The sequence below is a fragment of the Pseudophryne corroboree genome, chromosome 2 (assembly GCF_028390025.1).
Source record: "Pseudophryne corroboree isolate aPseCor3 chromosome 2, aPseCor3.hap2, whole genome shotgun sequence".
NCBI lineage: Eukaryota > Metazoa > Chordata > Amphibia > Anura > Myobatrachidae > Pseudophryne > Pseudophryne corroboree.
Window position 1 is genome coordinate 884,909,561 of NC_086445.1, and position 15,067 is coordinate 884,924,627.

The 15,067-nt window shown below is 43.8% G+C and overlaps 1 protein-coding gene across 1 annotated transcript in view; it reads left to right on the forward strand.

The window, feature by feature from the left end:
- The window catches only part of LOC135049954 (myeloperoxidase-like), a 38,820-nt gene extending 30,740 nt beyond the window's left edge, over positions 1 to 8,080 (forward strand). The window contains exons 11-14 of the mRNA XM_063955991.1: positions 561 to 731; positions 1,826 to 2,063; positions 5,578 to 5,790; positions 7,468 to 8,080. Coding sequence (XP_063812061.1) covers positions 561 to 731; positions 1,826 to 2,063; positions 5,578 to 5,779 — 611 coding nt within the window. The 3' untranslated portion in view covers positions 5,780 to 5,790; positions 7,468 to 8,080. The remainder of the gene's footprint in view (positions 1 to 560; positions 732 to 1,825; positions 2,064 to 5,577; positions 5,791 to 7,467) is intronic.
- The last annotated feature ends 6,987 nt before the right edge of the window (positions 8,081 to 15,067 follow it).

Sequence of the window (15,067 nt, forward strand, 5' to 3'; positions counted from 1 at the left end):
ATGCCTCTTGTTTGGTGCTATGGAACCCTTGTTATACCGGAGGTCAGGAGACCCACGCTGGAATCCTGACTGCCAGAATTCCTGTGGCGAACGCAGAGAGTGCCCTTGTTGGCTCGTTGCGCTCGCCACACTGTGCACCTGCTCTGTGAACAGCAAAACATGACCTGTTTGCAGTCCTGAGAACGGGGTTTGGAAACTACTGCTGTAAATGGACAAGTAGGCACACTTGAGCACATTTTACGATACATTTGAGACATATGAGAAACAGGTGAACGTCCTGTCAGTTGTTTATTCCGATATAAAGAATAATAAATGCATTTGTTTTTGTATAAAACCTATAACAACCATATCCAATCCACTGACCGCCAGTTGCACAGGCCTCTCACATGCTAGCATTGTTACTTTCTTCTACAAAGTCTTAGAAATCAACAGCAAATGATGTAATGACATATATGGTGTTCATTTAAATAGTTCTTTTAAAATGATTGCATACCAAATGTATAAGTGCTATCTATTCCGATAGTTTTTGCTTAAATCACTATATTTGCACATTCTATCAGGAGGAATAGACCCTCTTCTCCGTGGACTCATGGCAAATAGAGCTAAACTTAACCGTCAGAACCAATTGGTGGTGGATGAACTAAGGGAGCGTCTCTTCAAGCTCTTTAAACGGACTGGCCTTGACTTACCAGCACTCAATTTGCAAAGAGGCCGTGAGCATGGATTGCCAGGTAGCGTATAAGTCCCCCACTGCTGTGAGCGTGACTTTCAAATTAATTCATATTAGCACAGAATCTGACTGCAGATAAAGACCACTTGGCCCATCTAGTCTGCCCTAAATATATACATGTACACCCTTACATATTAGGGTTCATTTATTTATTTTTGTCAGGGAGCCAAATGACCTACAAGTATATTTTTGGATTGCGGGAGGAAATTAGAGTAACTAAGGGAAATCACATAAACATAGGGATATACAATATACAAACTCCACACAGTTAGGGCTATGGGGCCTAATTCAGGTTGGATCACAACCGGAAGTTTTGCGTTCGCCAGGTGGGCGAATGCGCAGGGCCCGTCCTGCGCATGTGCCCACATTTACTGCGGGTGACCCGCACTAAATGCGAATGCCTCTGCCAAATTGAGGGGGGCGGCAACGCTCCGTTCCCAAGGCGGAGATGGAGCGTTGCGGGGGTGGTGGCAGGGAAATGGGGGCGGCGGCTTCTGAACGAGGAGCATGGCATGGGCGTGATCGGGGCAGCTGCGTGACATCACACGCAGCCACTCCAATCAAAAATATGGCAGCGGGCCTCCTGCCGTCACAGCCAGGCTGTGTCGGCAGGAGCCATCCACAATTTCAACGATCACACTGAAATTGTGGTGTGATCGCAATTTCAGCGCGATCACAGTGGGTGGGCTGCCTTGCCCTACAAAGGGCGGCCCCCAGCATGCATGCAAAAGGAATGTAAATTCTGATTGTAAATTTAGCAGAATTTATAATCCTTACTGAATAAGGTCCTTGGTGGGAATCAAACCCATGACCTCAGTGCTGTGAGGCAGTAATGCTAACCTTTATACCATCTATACTGCCCTACAAATCATTGCAGCAGTTAAAAAACATTACACATTGTCATGATGAGGAAATCCATAGCAAAGTGGAGCAGATTACACCTTTTTAATTATTTATCAGAAAAATCTGTGTTTATTGAATATACAGTTAGTTTGTGTTGAATCACTATACGGTATAAATCATTTATTTAGCATTCATAATTTCCCTTCAAGTGCTTTGTTGAAGCTTTCTAATTGTAATGTTTCTCATACTCAGGGTACAGTGCATGGAGGAGGTTCTGCGGGCTCCCCGCACCACGCAACCTGAATGACTTAGCTAATGTGCTAAATAATAGGCAATTGGCCCAAACATTCATAAACTTATATGGCACGCCTGAAAATATTGACATCTGGGTTGGAGGTGTTGCTGAGCCTCTAGTCCGCAATGGCAGAATTGGAATGGTGATGAGCTGTCTGATTGGGAACCAGTTAAGTAGGGCTCGAGATGGAGACCGGTAAGTAGAATTGGAAGAGACAAGAATGATTTACATGAGGGTAGAAGAGTGCATTAAAGAAGAATGTGCATTTATTAAGTGACAAGTCCAAGCTCTAGAAAATCATTAAAGAATACAGTACCACCAAGTTGCCCCAATTATGGCATGGTAGTCTTGAGTGGGTGGGGAGACATTAAACTAATGGGAAGAGGCATATTTGTCGTTAAAATGTAACGAAAATGAGTGCTTTAGTGGGTGTTAATTCCCCTTATAGATCTATCTTCTGTTCATATTGTGGTTGCCAGTACAACCTGTAGCCATCACAAACGTTGGTTTGTGATGTCTACATAGATACAGCTGCTGAGTAACTAAATGAATGAATGTTCAGGGACACTCCCAAACAGAGTTCACAGGTGAATAAGTATAGAAGAACGCTATAGAAGAAGATAATAGCACTTCTGCTCACGACTATACTCACATATCGGAATTAAGGAAACAAATAAAATAATAACATACACAGTTTTCATTATACCATGGAAAGAATATAGATAAATGTTTAAAACCATAATATTACTAAACATAACTCAAAGCTTGGAGCTAAGTGTGCTTGATGTGTGGCTATCTCATCTATCTAATTATACCTAAGAAGAGGGGTGTGTATATTTTCTCTTCGTGATCAGGACCAGTAAGTGACATAACGAGAGGGAAGTAGATAACTTCCGCCCTTACAGCACCTAAATGTTTTCTCTGTTCATTTGAGGTTATTTCATTTGATCTATGCATCATTGGACCCTTGCAGGCTCGCTTCGCTCGCCGTGCTTCTGGCTCGGTTTCTCGCTCCGCTTCCCTCGCCACAGGTTACTATTCCAAATAGTTTGTGACATGGACCCAGGGGGTTATGGGAAAGGTCCTCTCCTATTATCCTGTGTAGTAACTTTATTAAGGAGCCACATAAATGTATTACATACTATAACAGCACGATGCTTGATACAAGCTACACTATGGGATCCTTTTCTTATCGATACTGCCAGTGGAACATTTTGTTTAGTATTACAGTGATAGTAACCAATATTAACGAATATACTGCTGGCATTTAACAAGACTCACTTCTCTCGTGAGGTCCTGCACTGTCTTCCTCCTTGGTGATGTCCTCTGCTCTGCTGCTACCGCTGCCTGCGATGGGCTATTAGGTAATGCTGTCTGCACAAACAGCCCCTCGCAGGCTGCACATACACGTTGTACTTTCACCTTGCAGGGACACAGCATAGACTGGAAGGGTATAGTATGGTATGCCGGCGGCCGGGCTCCCGGCGACCAGCATACCGGCGCCGGGAGCCCGACCGCCGGCATACCGACAGTGTGGCGAGCGCAAATGAGCCCCTTGCGGGCACGGTGGCGCGCCACGCTATTTTATTCTCCCTCCAGGGGGCTCGTGGACCCCCACGAGGGAGAATAAGTGTCGGTATGGCGGCTGTTGGGATTCCGGCGCCGGTATACTGTGCGCCGGGATCCCGACAGCCGGCATACTGAAGACCACCCGTCCGGAAGACTTCACTGAAGCCAGCAGGGCTGTTGCTGGGGTCCCATTTCGGCAATGGGGACTGCACCGCTAACACCATTTATAGATGACATAAGTGGTACAGTGTCAAACAGAAATAAGCTAAGCTTTCCACTGTTTGCTAAATACAGAACGGAGGACATAACCCCTTTACAGAGTGCTAATGTCTTATTCTTTAATGGAAACCTAGGAATTGTGTAGTATAACTAGAGCAAGCGCATATAAAAAAAACAGCTTACAAATGAGAAGTATGACACAGGTCTAACATACAATCTGTTTGTAGAACTTAAACAGTAGACTGTCACTATGCTACAGGTGAGTTATGTTTAACAGTACAGTAGGAGTAGTGACTCAATGCAGGTAAGAGAATTTTCATCCTAAAGTCAAAAGACAAGCTCCAAATAATTGTCACAAGCAGGGCTTAAAGGTGGTGGAACTCATTTACCCCACCACCTTACCCCCACCCCCCTTTCTCTCACATTAAGCGGGGTGAGTGCTAGTGTTTTCGACAACCCCTGCAAACTATAAATTAGTGCCCTACTTCCCATACTTTATAAAGGGACCTTGATCTCACAAAGATGCAGCATGGTCACATATAGTACCCCCAATTCAAATTACACCACACAATAGCACAATCTTATTCACATTACACTGCATGTAGTGCCCCTGATTCATATTACACCACATAGTAATGCCCCTCTGTGCATGTTATGCCACACAGTAGTGCCTCTTATATACAATGCCCACAGTAGTGCCCCTTATAAACAATTCCCACAGAAATATTGACCCTTACACAGAATGCCCACATTTGTAGTGCCCCTTGCACATAATGTTGTGCCGGAAAAGGAAGCCACTGGGACCTGAGGAGGGGATGAATAATGTCCAACAGACACAGTGTGTGTAAGTACGAGGAGGGGTGGGCTGTAAATGGAGGAGGACCATGGAGTCACCAGGACCTGAGGAAGGGGAAGGTGGCTGCAGCTCATCAGTAACACGAGCGGCGCCTGTATCATCTATTCATGTAGGTGATGGGGCAGGTTTTTCTGTTGGAATTACTGTGCAGGGCAATGGAGGTGGAACTCAGTAAAAAGGTTTATTTACTGACTGCATTTTTTTAGCATAAAATAATCCTTTTATGAGCAGGGCTTTATTATTAGGTGTTATTCTATTTATTCTATTAGTTGGTTTATTTTCACTTTCATTTTCTATAAAAGTGGAGTTACACAGTCACTCTGCACGCAAAACTCTAGTCATGCAATATAAGAAATTTGGAATGTAGTTAAAAATGGAAGTTGTTGCCGTATAAATTCCGTATTTAGCTATATATCCAGCAGAAATTAGAAATTAGTATTATTTTATTATTATTATTACATTTTCTTTATAAGGCATCACAAGTGGTTTGCAGCATCGTACATACGTCACACAGAACAATACAGGGTTTACAGAACAAAACAGAGCACAGGTTACAATTAGCAACGCAGTTCTCAATACACAGTACAGTTGAGATGTAAGGTTCGCTCATGGGATTGCAGTGACCAGGGTGGAGGAGAGGCCGACCGGTGAGTGTGAGAGGGAGTATGTAGGGAGCAGTGGAGTTAGAGAGGGCCTTGTATGTGAGGATGAGGAGTTTTCTGTGGGGGAATGGGAGCCAGTGCAGATTTTGTCGAAGGAGATTAGCAGATGTGGAGAGGCGGGAGAGGAGAATAAGTCTAGCTGTGGAGTTGAGAACAGATCAGAGGGGAGCGAGAATTAGCAAACTTGTTTGTTTTTACCAAGTAATAATTGTCTGGCTTTGAGGACATGACATTTTTACATTTTTACTTGCTAGGAACACTTTGACAAAAGATTATTGAATTTAAAATGAATATTCCATGGCCATCTAGCTGGCCATGTTCAACATGCATATCTTTGAAACTGAATCTGCTGAGAGAAAGGCTCTTCTAAAGATCTTCAGTAATGTTTCGACTTTATTTATAGGTTTTATTATGAGAATCGTGGAGTGTTCACTTCGGCTCAGAAGAATGCAATACAAGCAGTGACTCTGGCTCGTGTCATCTGTGATAACACCAGGATCACTGAGGTCCCCCAAAATGTCTTTATGGGTAATCAGTATCCCAGCGATTTTGTTAGCTGTTCCAGAATTCCAGCACTGGATCTAAGACCATGGAAACAAAATTAAAAGTGGAAATGGTAAGTAGCTCCATAGCTGCAAAGTCCTGTCCTCCGATACAGTACCCCACACTCTCAGCAGCAGAAATAGGCTATCATACACACACATGTCTATATTCTTTATCAATATATATATATATATATATATATATATATATATATAAATATATATATATAAAATGAAGTGCGCACAGATTGAGCAACCCTATAACAATACTGAAAAACAATGCTCACAAACATCTAAAAGCAGGTTATCAAGGGTAGTCATTTAGCCCAGTTTTAACCACGCTAGCGTCTCCGGACCGCCCGGCGTCTCTCACCCACCAAAGCAGCAGTCATCTTATACTGACACACTTCCTGGTAGCGTCTCCAGGCACCGGGACCGGCATGTTAAGTCACCATGTCGCTATCAACAAGCCACGGCTAACGTTAGAATTATTTTTTCTTTGCTGCAACTAATTACGTATGGAGGCTAGATGAGGAAGAATGTATCTGTATATCTTAATTACCGAGTTTGTTTGTTTCAGATTATCTTCATTATTGCAGAGCAACAGTTTCATAAATAAACAAATTTAGAGGTTCTCTCTGCACACAACAGCAATACAGGGGTTTATGTACTAAGCCTTGGGGAGAGATAAAGTAGACGGAGATAAAGTACCAACCAACCAGCTCCTACTGTATCTGTCATTTTTCAAACGCAGCTTGTAACATGACAGTTAGGAACTCTCCCAGGCTTAGTAAATAGACTCCTGAGGGGTAAATGTATTATACCCGCAGGTATTGTGCGGGTATAGTGCTTCCTGCTTCGTCTCTTTACAGTGGTGAAGCAGGAAGCAGTAGCTCCGAGATGTATTAATATCTACGATGCTGAAGTGTGGTAGTGAAAATTCCAGCCTCCGGCGATCGCTGCCAGACTAGTGTTGATGCGCTGTGTCTCTCCCCCAGCCAGCTCACTGAGCAGTGAGCATGTGCGAGATCTTGCAAGTCTTGTGAGATCTCATGTGCAGCCGCCACAGCCAGGGACAGCGCTCCTGTCACCTTGCACACATCCAGCCGCCACAGCCAGGGACAGCACTCCTGTCACCTTGCACACATCCAACCACCACAGCCAGGGACAGCGCTCCAGTCACCGTGCACACATAGGAAATGTGTGCACTGTGACTGGGGAAAAAATAGTAAGGGACTCTGGGGTAGATGTACGTAGGCTCGTTATGGGGGAGAAGCTGTATCAGAGCCGTTATGTGCACTTCTCCCCCATGTGTGAAGGAGGAACCTTCACACATGGGGGAGAAGAGCACATAACGGCTCTGATACAGCTTCTGCCCCATAACGAGCCTACGTACATCTACCCCAGAGTCCCTTACTATTTTTTCCCCATGCTTTTCTTTACATATTAAGCCTCAAAAATGTTCAAAATCCTCTTTTGCCTCCGATTTATTTACACACCTACATTCAGTGGCAATGTTCCAGAAAATGGGCATTGCATCTACTGCAATATTGAAAAACAAAATAGCAACTTCTAGTCTGTTTCATTATTCAACCTGGAGCACTTATTAATTTTCAACACTTTCATCATTGATGGTAGTCTTTTCATTACCACGAAAAATATAAATAAAATCCACATTATGTCTCCATTTTGGGTGCTGAGTGCATGAAACCAGCTATAGGATTCCATCTCAAATTTTCAATCCTGTTCAGGAACTGTCGGGGAGGCGCAACCATGGACATCAACATGGTGTGGCTACAAGCAACTGTCGCAGATCACAGCTCCTTCATATTGAACCACCATTGGGTCCTGCTGAGCTCTCGGACTTGTCTTGCCTGATCCTGTTACTGTATATAACAGGTTTACTTGATGATAAGTCTGAAGACCAGGAAAACAAAGAATGAAGATCACTAGTAGCAAAAGACAGGATTTAAAGGGAATTTATGCAAAGTATTAATATGCATTTACTGTAGTATTACACAATGAATTTAACTTTGGGTACTGTGTTATATATAAACTGTTTATGCTTGCATTACATGCTAAAGTCAAACAACCATATTTGTTCTCCAATACTATGACAGTAACAGCAGTTTACATACTCATAGTGATATAATAACCCCAATTGTTTGTTGTTATTTTAATGGGGTGTTCAGCATTTGGTGTATACTTTAATTTACTGTACTATTTTATGTGTGCAAACCTTTCGTTTAATAAAACAGTAATGTGGTCACTGGTCAGTCATCTCTTCTCAGTATTTGGACAATTTCTTCATTATAATAATGCCTAGCAAATATAATAAATTATTGTGGAGCCCATCCAATTGCACTATGTGTGTGTGTCTGTATGTGTAATAGATATACCACTCTTGGATGTGCGGTCACGCTCTGATACATGCATGCCTTGGTGTGCGTTGCGATGCACGAGGCTGAAGACAACCACCCTATCAGAAATATCTGTCATAGGGGGTAATTCCAAGTTGATCGCAGCAGGATTTTTGATAGCAATTGGGCAAAACCATGTGCACTGCAGGGGGGGGGGGGGGCAGATATAACATGTGCAGAAAGAGTTAGATTTGGGTGGGTTATATTGTTTCTGTGCAGGGTAAATACTGGCTGCTTTATTTTTACACTGCAATTTAGATTTCAGTTTGAACACATCACACCCACATCTGACTCTCTCTACACATGTTATATCTGCCTCCCCTGCAGTGCACATGGTTTTGCCCAACTGAATTTCCCCCTAAGTTTTATATTATAGTTTCTAGATATAAGCTCATTTTTAAAAGGAGATGATCCTAAAAAAAATTCCAGGCTGTAATTTGAGATAATGGAATCACCATATTTTTGGTAACGGAACTCTGCTAGCACTGGGCATATTTTTTGCATCTTTTTACCCCAAAATGCATCCTAATCATAATGCAATGCAGTTGCAGAGGCTGAGAGACTCAGAGTGAAGGGGGGAGGCTGAAAGACACAGAATTAAGGGTGGGAAGCTGAGAGACACAGCTTGAAGGGGGGGCTGAAAGACACAGAGTGAAGGGGGTGAGGCTGACAAACATTGGCCCAGATTTATCAAGCCTTGGAGAGTGATAAATTGCATGGTGATAAAGTACCAACCAATCAGCTCATAACTGTCATTTTGCAAACACCGCCTGTAACATGGCAGTTAGGAGCTGATTGGCTAATACTTTATCACCATGACATTTATTACTCTCCAATTCTTGATAAATCTGGGCCACATAGTGAAGGGGGGAGGCCGAGGGACAGAGTGAATGGGGGGAGGCTGTGAGATACAGAATGAAGTGGAGGCTGAGAGACAATGTGAAGGGGAGAGGCTGAAAGACACAAAGTGAAGGGGAAGGCTGAGAGACACAGAGTGAAATGAGAGACTGTGATACAGAGCAAAGGATGGATGCTTAGAGACACGGTGCAGAGGGGGAGGCTGAGAGACACAAAGTGAAGGGGGAAGGCTGAGAGATACGGAGTGAATTGGGGAGGCTGAGAGATACAGAATGAAGTCGGGAGGCTGAGAGATAGAGTGAAGGGGGAGATAGAGAGTAAAAGATAGAGGTTGAGAGACACGGAGCACAGAGGGGGAGGCTGAAAGCGATATAGTAAAGGGAGGGAGGCTGAGAGACACAAAGCGAAGGGGATATGAGAGACGCAGAGCATGGGGGAGGGTGAGAGACACTGAGTGAAGGGGATAGTGAGAGATGCAGGAGGATGGTGCAGCTGAGAGACACAGGGGTATGCGTGAGGTGGAGAGACACAGGAGGCTAGAGAGATACAGAGGAAAGGAGGCTGGAAAGACAGGATGCTGAAATGAAGGGCCAGGAGGCTGGGTGGGGAAGGGGGGGGGTTACGGGGCATGAGGTGACACAGGGGACATAATTCTGGTTGAACCACTGTTGTATGATTATGACATTGGTTAGATTCCTACACAAACAAGCATTTTCTGGACCATGTGACCTCCTACAGTACATGAATAGTAAATACCACCTGATGACACTGTCTGCCCAGGGACGATCAATCTTTTTCAGAGGTTCTTCGTTGTAGAGAAACCCCCATATAGGTATGGTGCATTTGGAATGGAATGGAGAGGAATGCTACAAGAGTGACAAAAAATGGGTGGCGTGTCATGCTGACATGTCCCTGTTTCGAGTGGCCACGCCCTTGTGATGTGACCACTCCCAATTTTTGTGCATGTGCAATATTAGAGTCTATCTGCACCACTAGGTACATCCTAACTTATATTTAGATTTTGCTGACAATTTGTAAAAACTTGTTTTTAAAATATAATGTACGGTACATTAATAGGTAAATGCTCCATATGCCTCAGTGAATGTAATCATGCTTTTCTTGCTTTGTGTACATACTGTATAGCTGCTGGTAAGTATCACTGTAGCGATACACAGTTCTGTTGTGTCAGCACTTTACCAGTTGATAAACCTCCTAAACCATATAAGTGAGCCATGCCTCGTTGTCCTGTGGGAGAAGGAAGGACCCCGAAGGATCCGCCAGTAAGCAGAATACAGCAAATGGGTGGCCAACCACCCCTAGGGAATATCACTGGTCACCACCTGGCCAGTCCAACCCTTCTTGCTTTTGAGCCTAGTGATGTTGTGTTCTCCCACTGGTCTTGAAATCTTTATGTAATGGAAGGATGAGATGAGATAAAATAAATTAGTAGAGATTATTCACCAATTAACAACTATACGATTCTTTGGAGTTAGCATCACATGGATCACTGTCCCCTACTTTTAACATCTAATGGTCGCTATCCCACAACACAAATATTATTTTTGAGCTGACTACAGAGCAACCAGCTACTAGGTAAGAGTAAATAATAAAGAGGTTTTACCAGGCAGTGAAAAGTGTGGAGAAGTTGCCCATAGAAGCAATCAGCTTTGAGGTAGCGTTTATCAAGTATGCTCTATAAAATAATAGGTATATATTGATTGGTTGCTATAGTGAACTTCTCCACTGGTCCACTTCTCCAGTCATTTCACTGCTGGATACATCAGCCCCAAAGTGGCCATTTATTGCACAGATCATTTAGACTGATTGTGATTGGCAGAGGCACAACCTTGTAACATTTTAGAGCAATTCATTTAATGATGAAATTATACAAACAAAGCAATATAAAGTTTTAGTATTTGCCTTACTTCTTCCTGTCACAATGCGTCGTCCTACAGACAGATGCCAGAGTTGATATGTAACACATACAGCAGCAACATTTTATTGCATGATCCTTTACACAATTGGCCACAATATGCACCTTATTAAATAAGGGTATCTGGACATTAGGCAGAAAATGTTACTGTCATCACTGTAATGAAAGTTTATGTTGTTGGCACTGAACTATATAATATACTATACACTTTTTACACCCTGCACCCTCTGTACTAATACTGGGCTCTGTCTTGTTGAAAATTCTTTAGGTGGGTACACACTAGGTGACGTGCATTATGAGCGATGTCACCTAGTATTTCCCTTCCCAGCCGGGCGGTCGGCGGGAAGGCGTACAAACTGAGCGATATGACAACCATATCGCTCAGTGACGTCACGCAGCGGCTGAGCCATGCACATAGGCAGATTAGGGGGTGGATGCAGGGTATACTGTACCCCGGGCCCCCCTCTGTCAGGCGCCCCCCCCCCCCCCCCCCCCCCGGCCAGCGCACACTGACATCACTAGCTTTCACTCTTATGCAGCAGCAGAACCAGACAGCCAGAATGCGAGCAGGACAGAATGCAGTGCAGAGACACAGGAGTATCAGATTTCCTGAACTATCGGTGGAGCTTCCCAACCAGTGGAGAAATAGGAGGGTGGAGAGAGTTGTAAATGACACAGGGTGGGATCCCTGTGTCATTTACAGCTTTCTCCACCCACACCTGGGTGTCTGAGTCCTGTGTAACCTAAAGTGTTATCTAATGAGGGTCTAGAGAGAGAGCGCACACACACACACACACACACACACACACACAGTTCTCCGGAAACCTGTACCAGTGTGTAAGTAGTACAGAGGCTGCTGCTATTCTTGCATGTGACTAAATAAATTATAGATTTTATTTTTGTATGTGTATTTTAAGGTTGTTTAAGTTGTTTTTGTTCCACTACAAGAACATTTTATAAAATAGTTGTCTCTCAATTAGATGGAGCTATAAAAAGTACTCAGGCATTATTACACTATTATTTTAAATGTAATATACACTATTGGGCTAAATATAATATACACAATCCATACCTCCCAACATGACCCAATTCAGGAGGGATAAAAATAGGATTTAATTACCTACCGGTAAATCCTTTTCTTGTAGTCCATATAGGATACTGGGAATCCATTTAGTACCATGGGGTATAGACGGGTCCACTAGGAGCCATGGGCACGTTAAGAATTTAATAGTGTGTGCACTGGCTCCTCCCTCTATGCCCCTCTTTCCAGACTCAGTCTAGGAAACTGTGCCCGAGGAGATGGACATACTTTGAGAGAAGGATATAAAAGGATAGTGGTGAGATTCCAAACCAGCACACACAAACAAGAGGAAAGCCAAGCTAACCAAACTTGAAAACAGGAACAGCAACAGCTGAACCAAACAACAATACTTAACCAAGTAAAAGTGCAGGAAGTACGAAGCACTGGGCGGGCACCCAGTATCCTCTACGGACTTCGAGAAAAGGATTTACAGGTAGGTAACTAAAATCCTATTTTCTCTTACGTCCTAGAGGATAAATCCATTTAGTACCACGGAGAAGTACCAAAGCTCCCAAACCGGGTGGGAGAGTGCTGAGGTTCCTGCAGAACTGATTGACCAAACTCAAGGTCCTCAGATGCCAAAGTATAGAAGTTGTAGAACTTAGCAAACGTGTTCGAACCTGACCGAGTAGCTGCTCAGCAGAGCTGTAAAGCCGAGACACCCCGGGCATCTGCCCAAGAAGAACCCACCGACCTAGTAGAGTGGGCCTGTACAGATTTTGAAACCGGCAATCCTGCCGTGGAATAAGCATGCTGGATAGTGAGCCTGATCCAGCGTGCAATGGACTGCTTTGAAGCAGGACACCCAGTTTCATTGGGATCATACAGAACAAACAGTGAGTTCGATTTTCTGAGACAAGCTGTTTGCTTTACATACACCTTCAAAGCCTTCACAACATCCAAAGACTTTGAAGTAGCAGAGGTGTCAGTAACAACTGGAACCATAATAGGTTGGTTGATGTGAAACGCAGACACCACTTTAGGAAGAAATTGCTGACGAGTTCTGAGTTCAGCTCTGTCTTCATGGAAAATTAAATAGGGGCTCTTGTGGGACAACACCCCCAGCTCCGACACACGTCTTGCTGAAGCCAAGGCCCAGAGCCGGCCTTAGGTATAGGCAAACTAGGCAAATGCCTAGGGCATTTGGTATGCTTAGGGGCACCAGCAGCTTCTGCTGATTAAAATGATATGCGGCATGCCTATATTCTGTGTGTATTCCTGGAAATCACTGTAATGTAGCATTTCGTATGCAGATACAGCCGCAGTCGCACACAGAATATAGGCATGCTGCATATAATTTTAATCAGCAGAAGATGCTTGTGCATCCTAGCCACATAGTAATGAAAATAAGATGCATTTTCATAAACAAAAGGCGCCTGACGTTAGCAGAGCTGCCAGGTAACTCATGCCAGGCATCTCTTGCAAAACTAGCGGCGGTGCTAGGGGGCACCTGCCAAAATCTTGCCTTGGGCATCATATTGGTTAGGGACGGCTCTGAGTCCAGAACATAATTTTACAATACAGTATCAGCTTCTGTTTAAAAATGCGCCTCCTATAAGTCCATATTTCTGTACACTGAATGGCCAATGTACTAAGTGTCTTCCTAGTAGCAAGTTTCATCCCCATTTGCTCCTAGAACCACATAAGTAGTCTAGGAATGGGCTCTGTAAGAAGTCAAATGTGTGCACTTGATTGTATACCCCAATGTATACAATAGTTGTATATTTTCTGATGGTAGATGTATGAATAACTTCTTCATTCTCAGTGTACGAATTCTCAGTTCATTTGATTACTAGGACAGCAACTGAATTCAGATACTGTAATTCACGATTCCTGGAAACATTCTAGGATTTTCCTAACCTTTGGAAAACGGACATTGCTCATCTGAAAAGCCTATTCTTAAATTAATATATTACTCCATCTCAAATAAATATATTTCTCCATAAATGTACATGACACGGCCGCACTGGCACACACACTGCTTGTAGGTGCATTGATCCACCTTAGTATGCTGAACCAGCGCCGGCCTTAGGCATAGGCAAACCAGGCAAATGCCTAGGGCATTTGATATGCTTAGGGGTACCAGCAGCTTCTGCTGATTAAAATGATATGCAGCATGCCTATATTCTGTGTGTGACTGTGGCTGTATCTGCATACGAAATACTACATTGCAGTGTATTCCTGGAAATCCCTGTAATGTAGCATTTCGTATGCAGATACAGCCACAGTCACACACAGAATATAGGCATGCTGCTTATTATTTTAATCAGCAGAAGCTGCTTGTGCATCCTAGCCACATGGTAATGCAAATAAGATGCATTTTTAGAAACAAAAGGCGCCAGATGTTAGCAGAGCTGCCAGATGACTCATGCCAGGCATCTCCTGCAGAACTAGAGGCGGTGCTAGGGCGCACCAGCCAAAATCTTGCCTAGGGCATCATATTGGTTAGGGCCGGCTCTGCCAAGGCCAACAGTGTGACGGTCTTCCATGTAAGATATTTTTGATCTACCTCCTGTAACGGTTCAAACCAGTCCAATTGGAGGAACTGCAGCACCAAATTGAGATCCCAAGGTGCCATGGGAGGCACAAAGGGAGGTTGGATGTGCAGAACACCTTTCAAGAACTTCTGGACCTCAGGGAGAGAAGCCAATTGTTTCTGAAAGAAATGAACAAGGCCGAAAATCTGGACTTTTATGGAGCCCAGATGTAGGCCCACATCCACACCTGACTGCAGAAAAAGCAGTAAACGTCCCAGATGAAATTCCACAGCAGAATATTTTCTGCTCTCACACCAAGAGATGTATTTCTTCCAAATACGGTGGTAATGTTAAGACGTTACCCCTTTTCTGGCTTGGATCATAGTCGGGTTTACCTTGTCAGGGATCCCTCTCTGGGCTAGAATCAGCCTTTCAACTTCCATGCGGTTAAACGTAGCCATGGTAAGTCCTGATAGACGAATGGGCCCTGTTGCAGAAGATCCTAGCGAAGAGGTAGAGGCCACGGATCTTCGATTAGCACCTCTAGAAGGTCCGCGTTCCAGGCCCTTCTTGGCCAGTCAG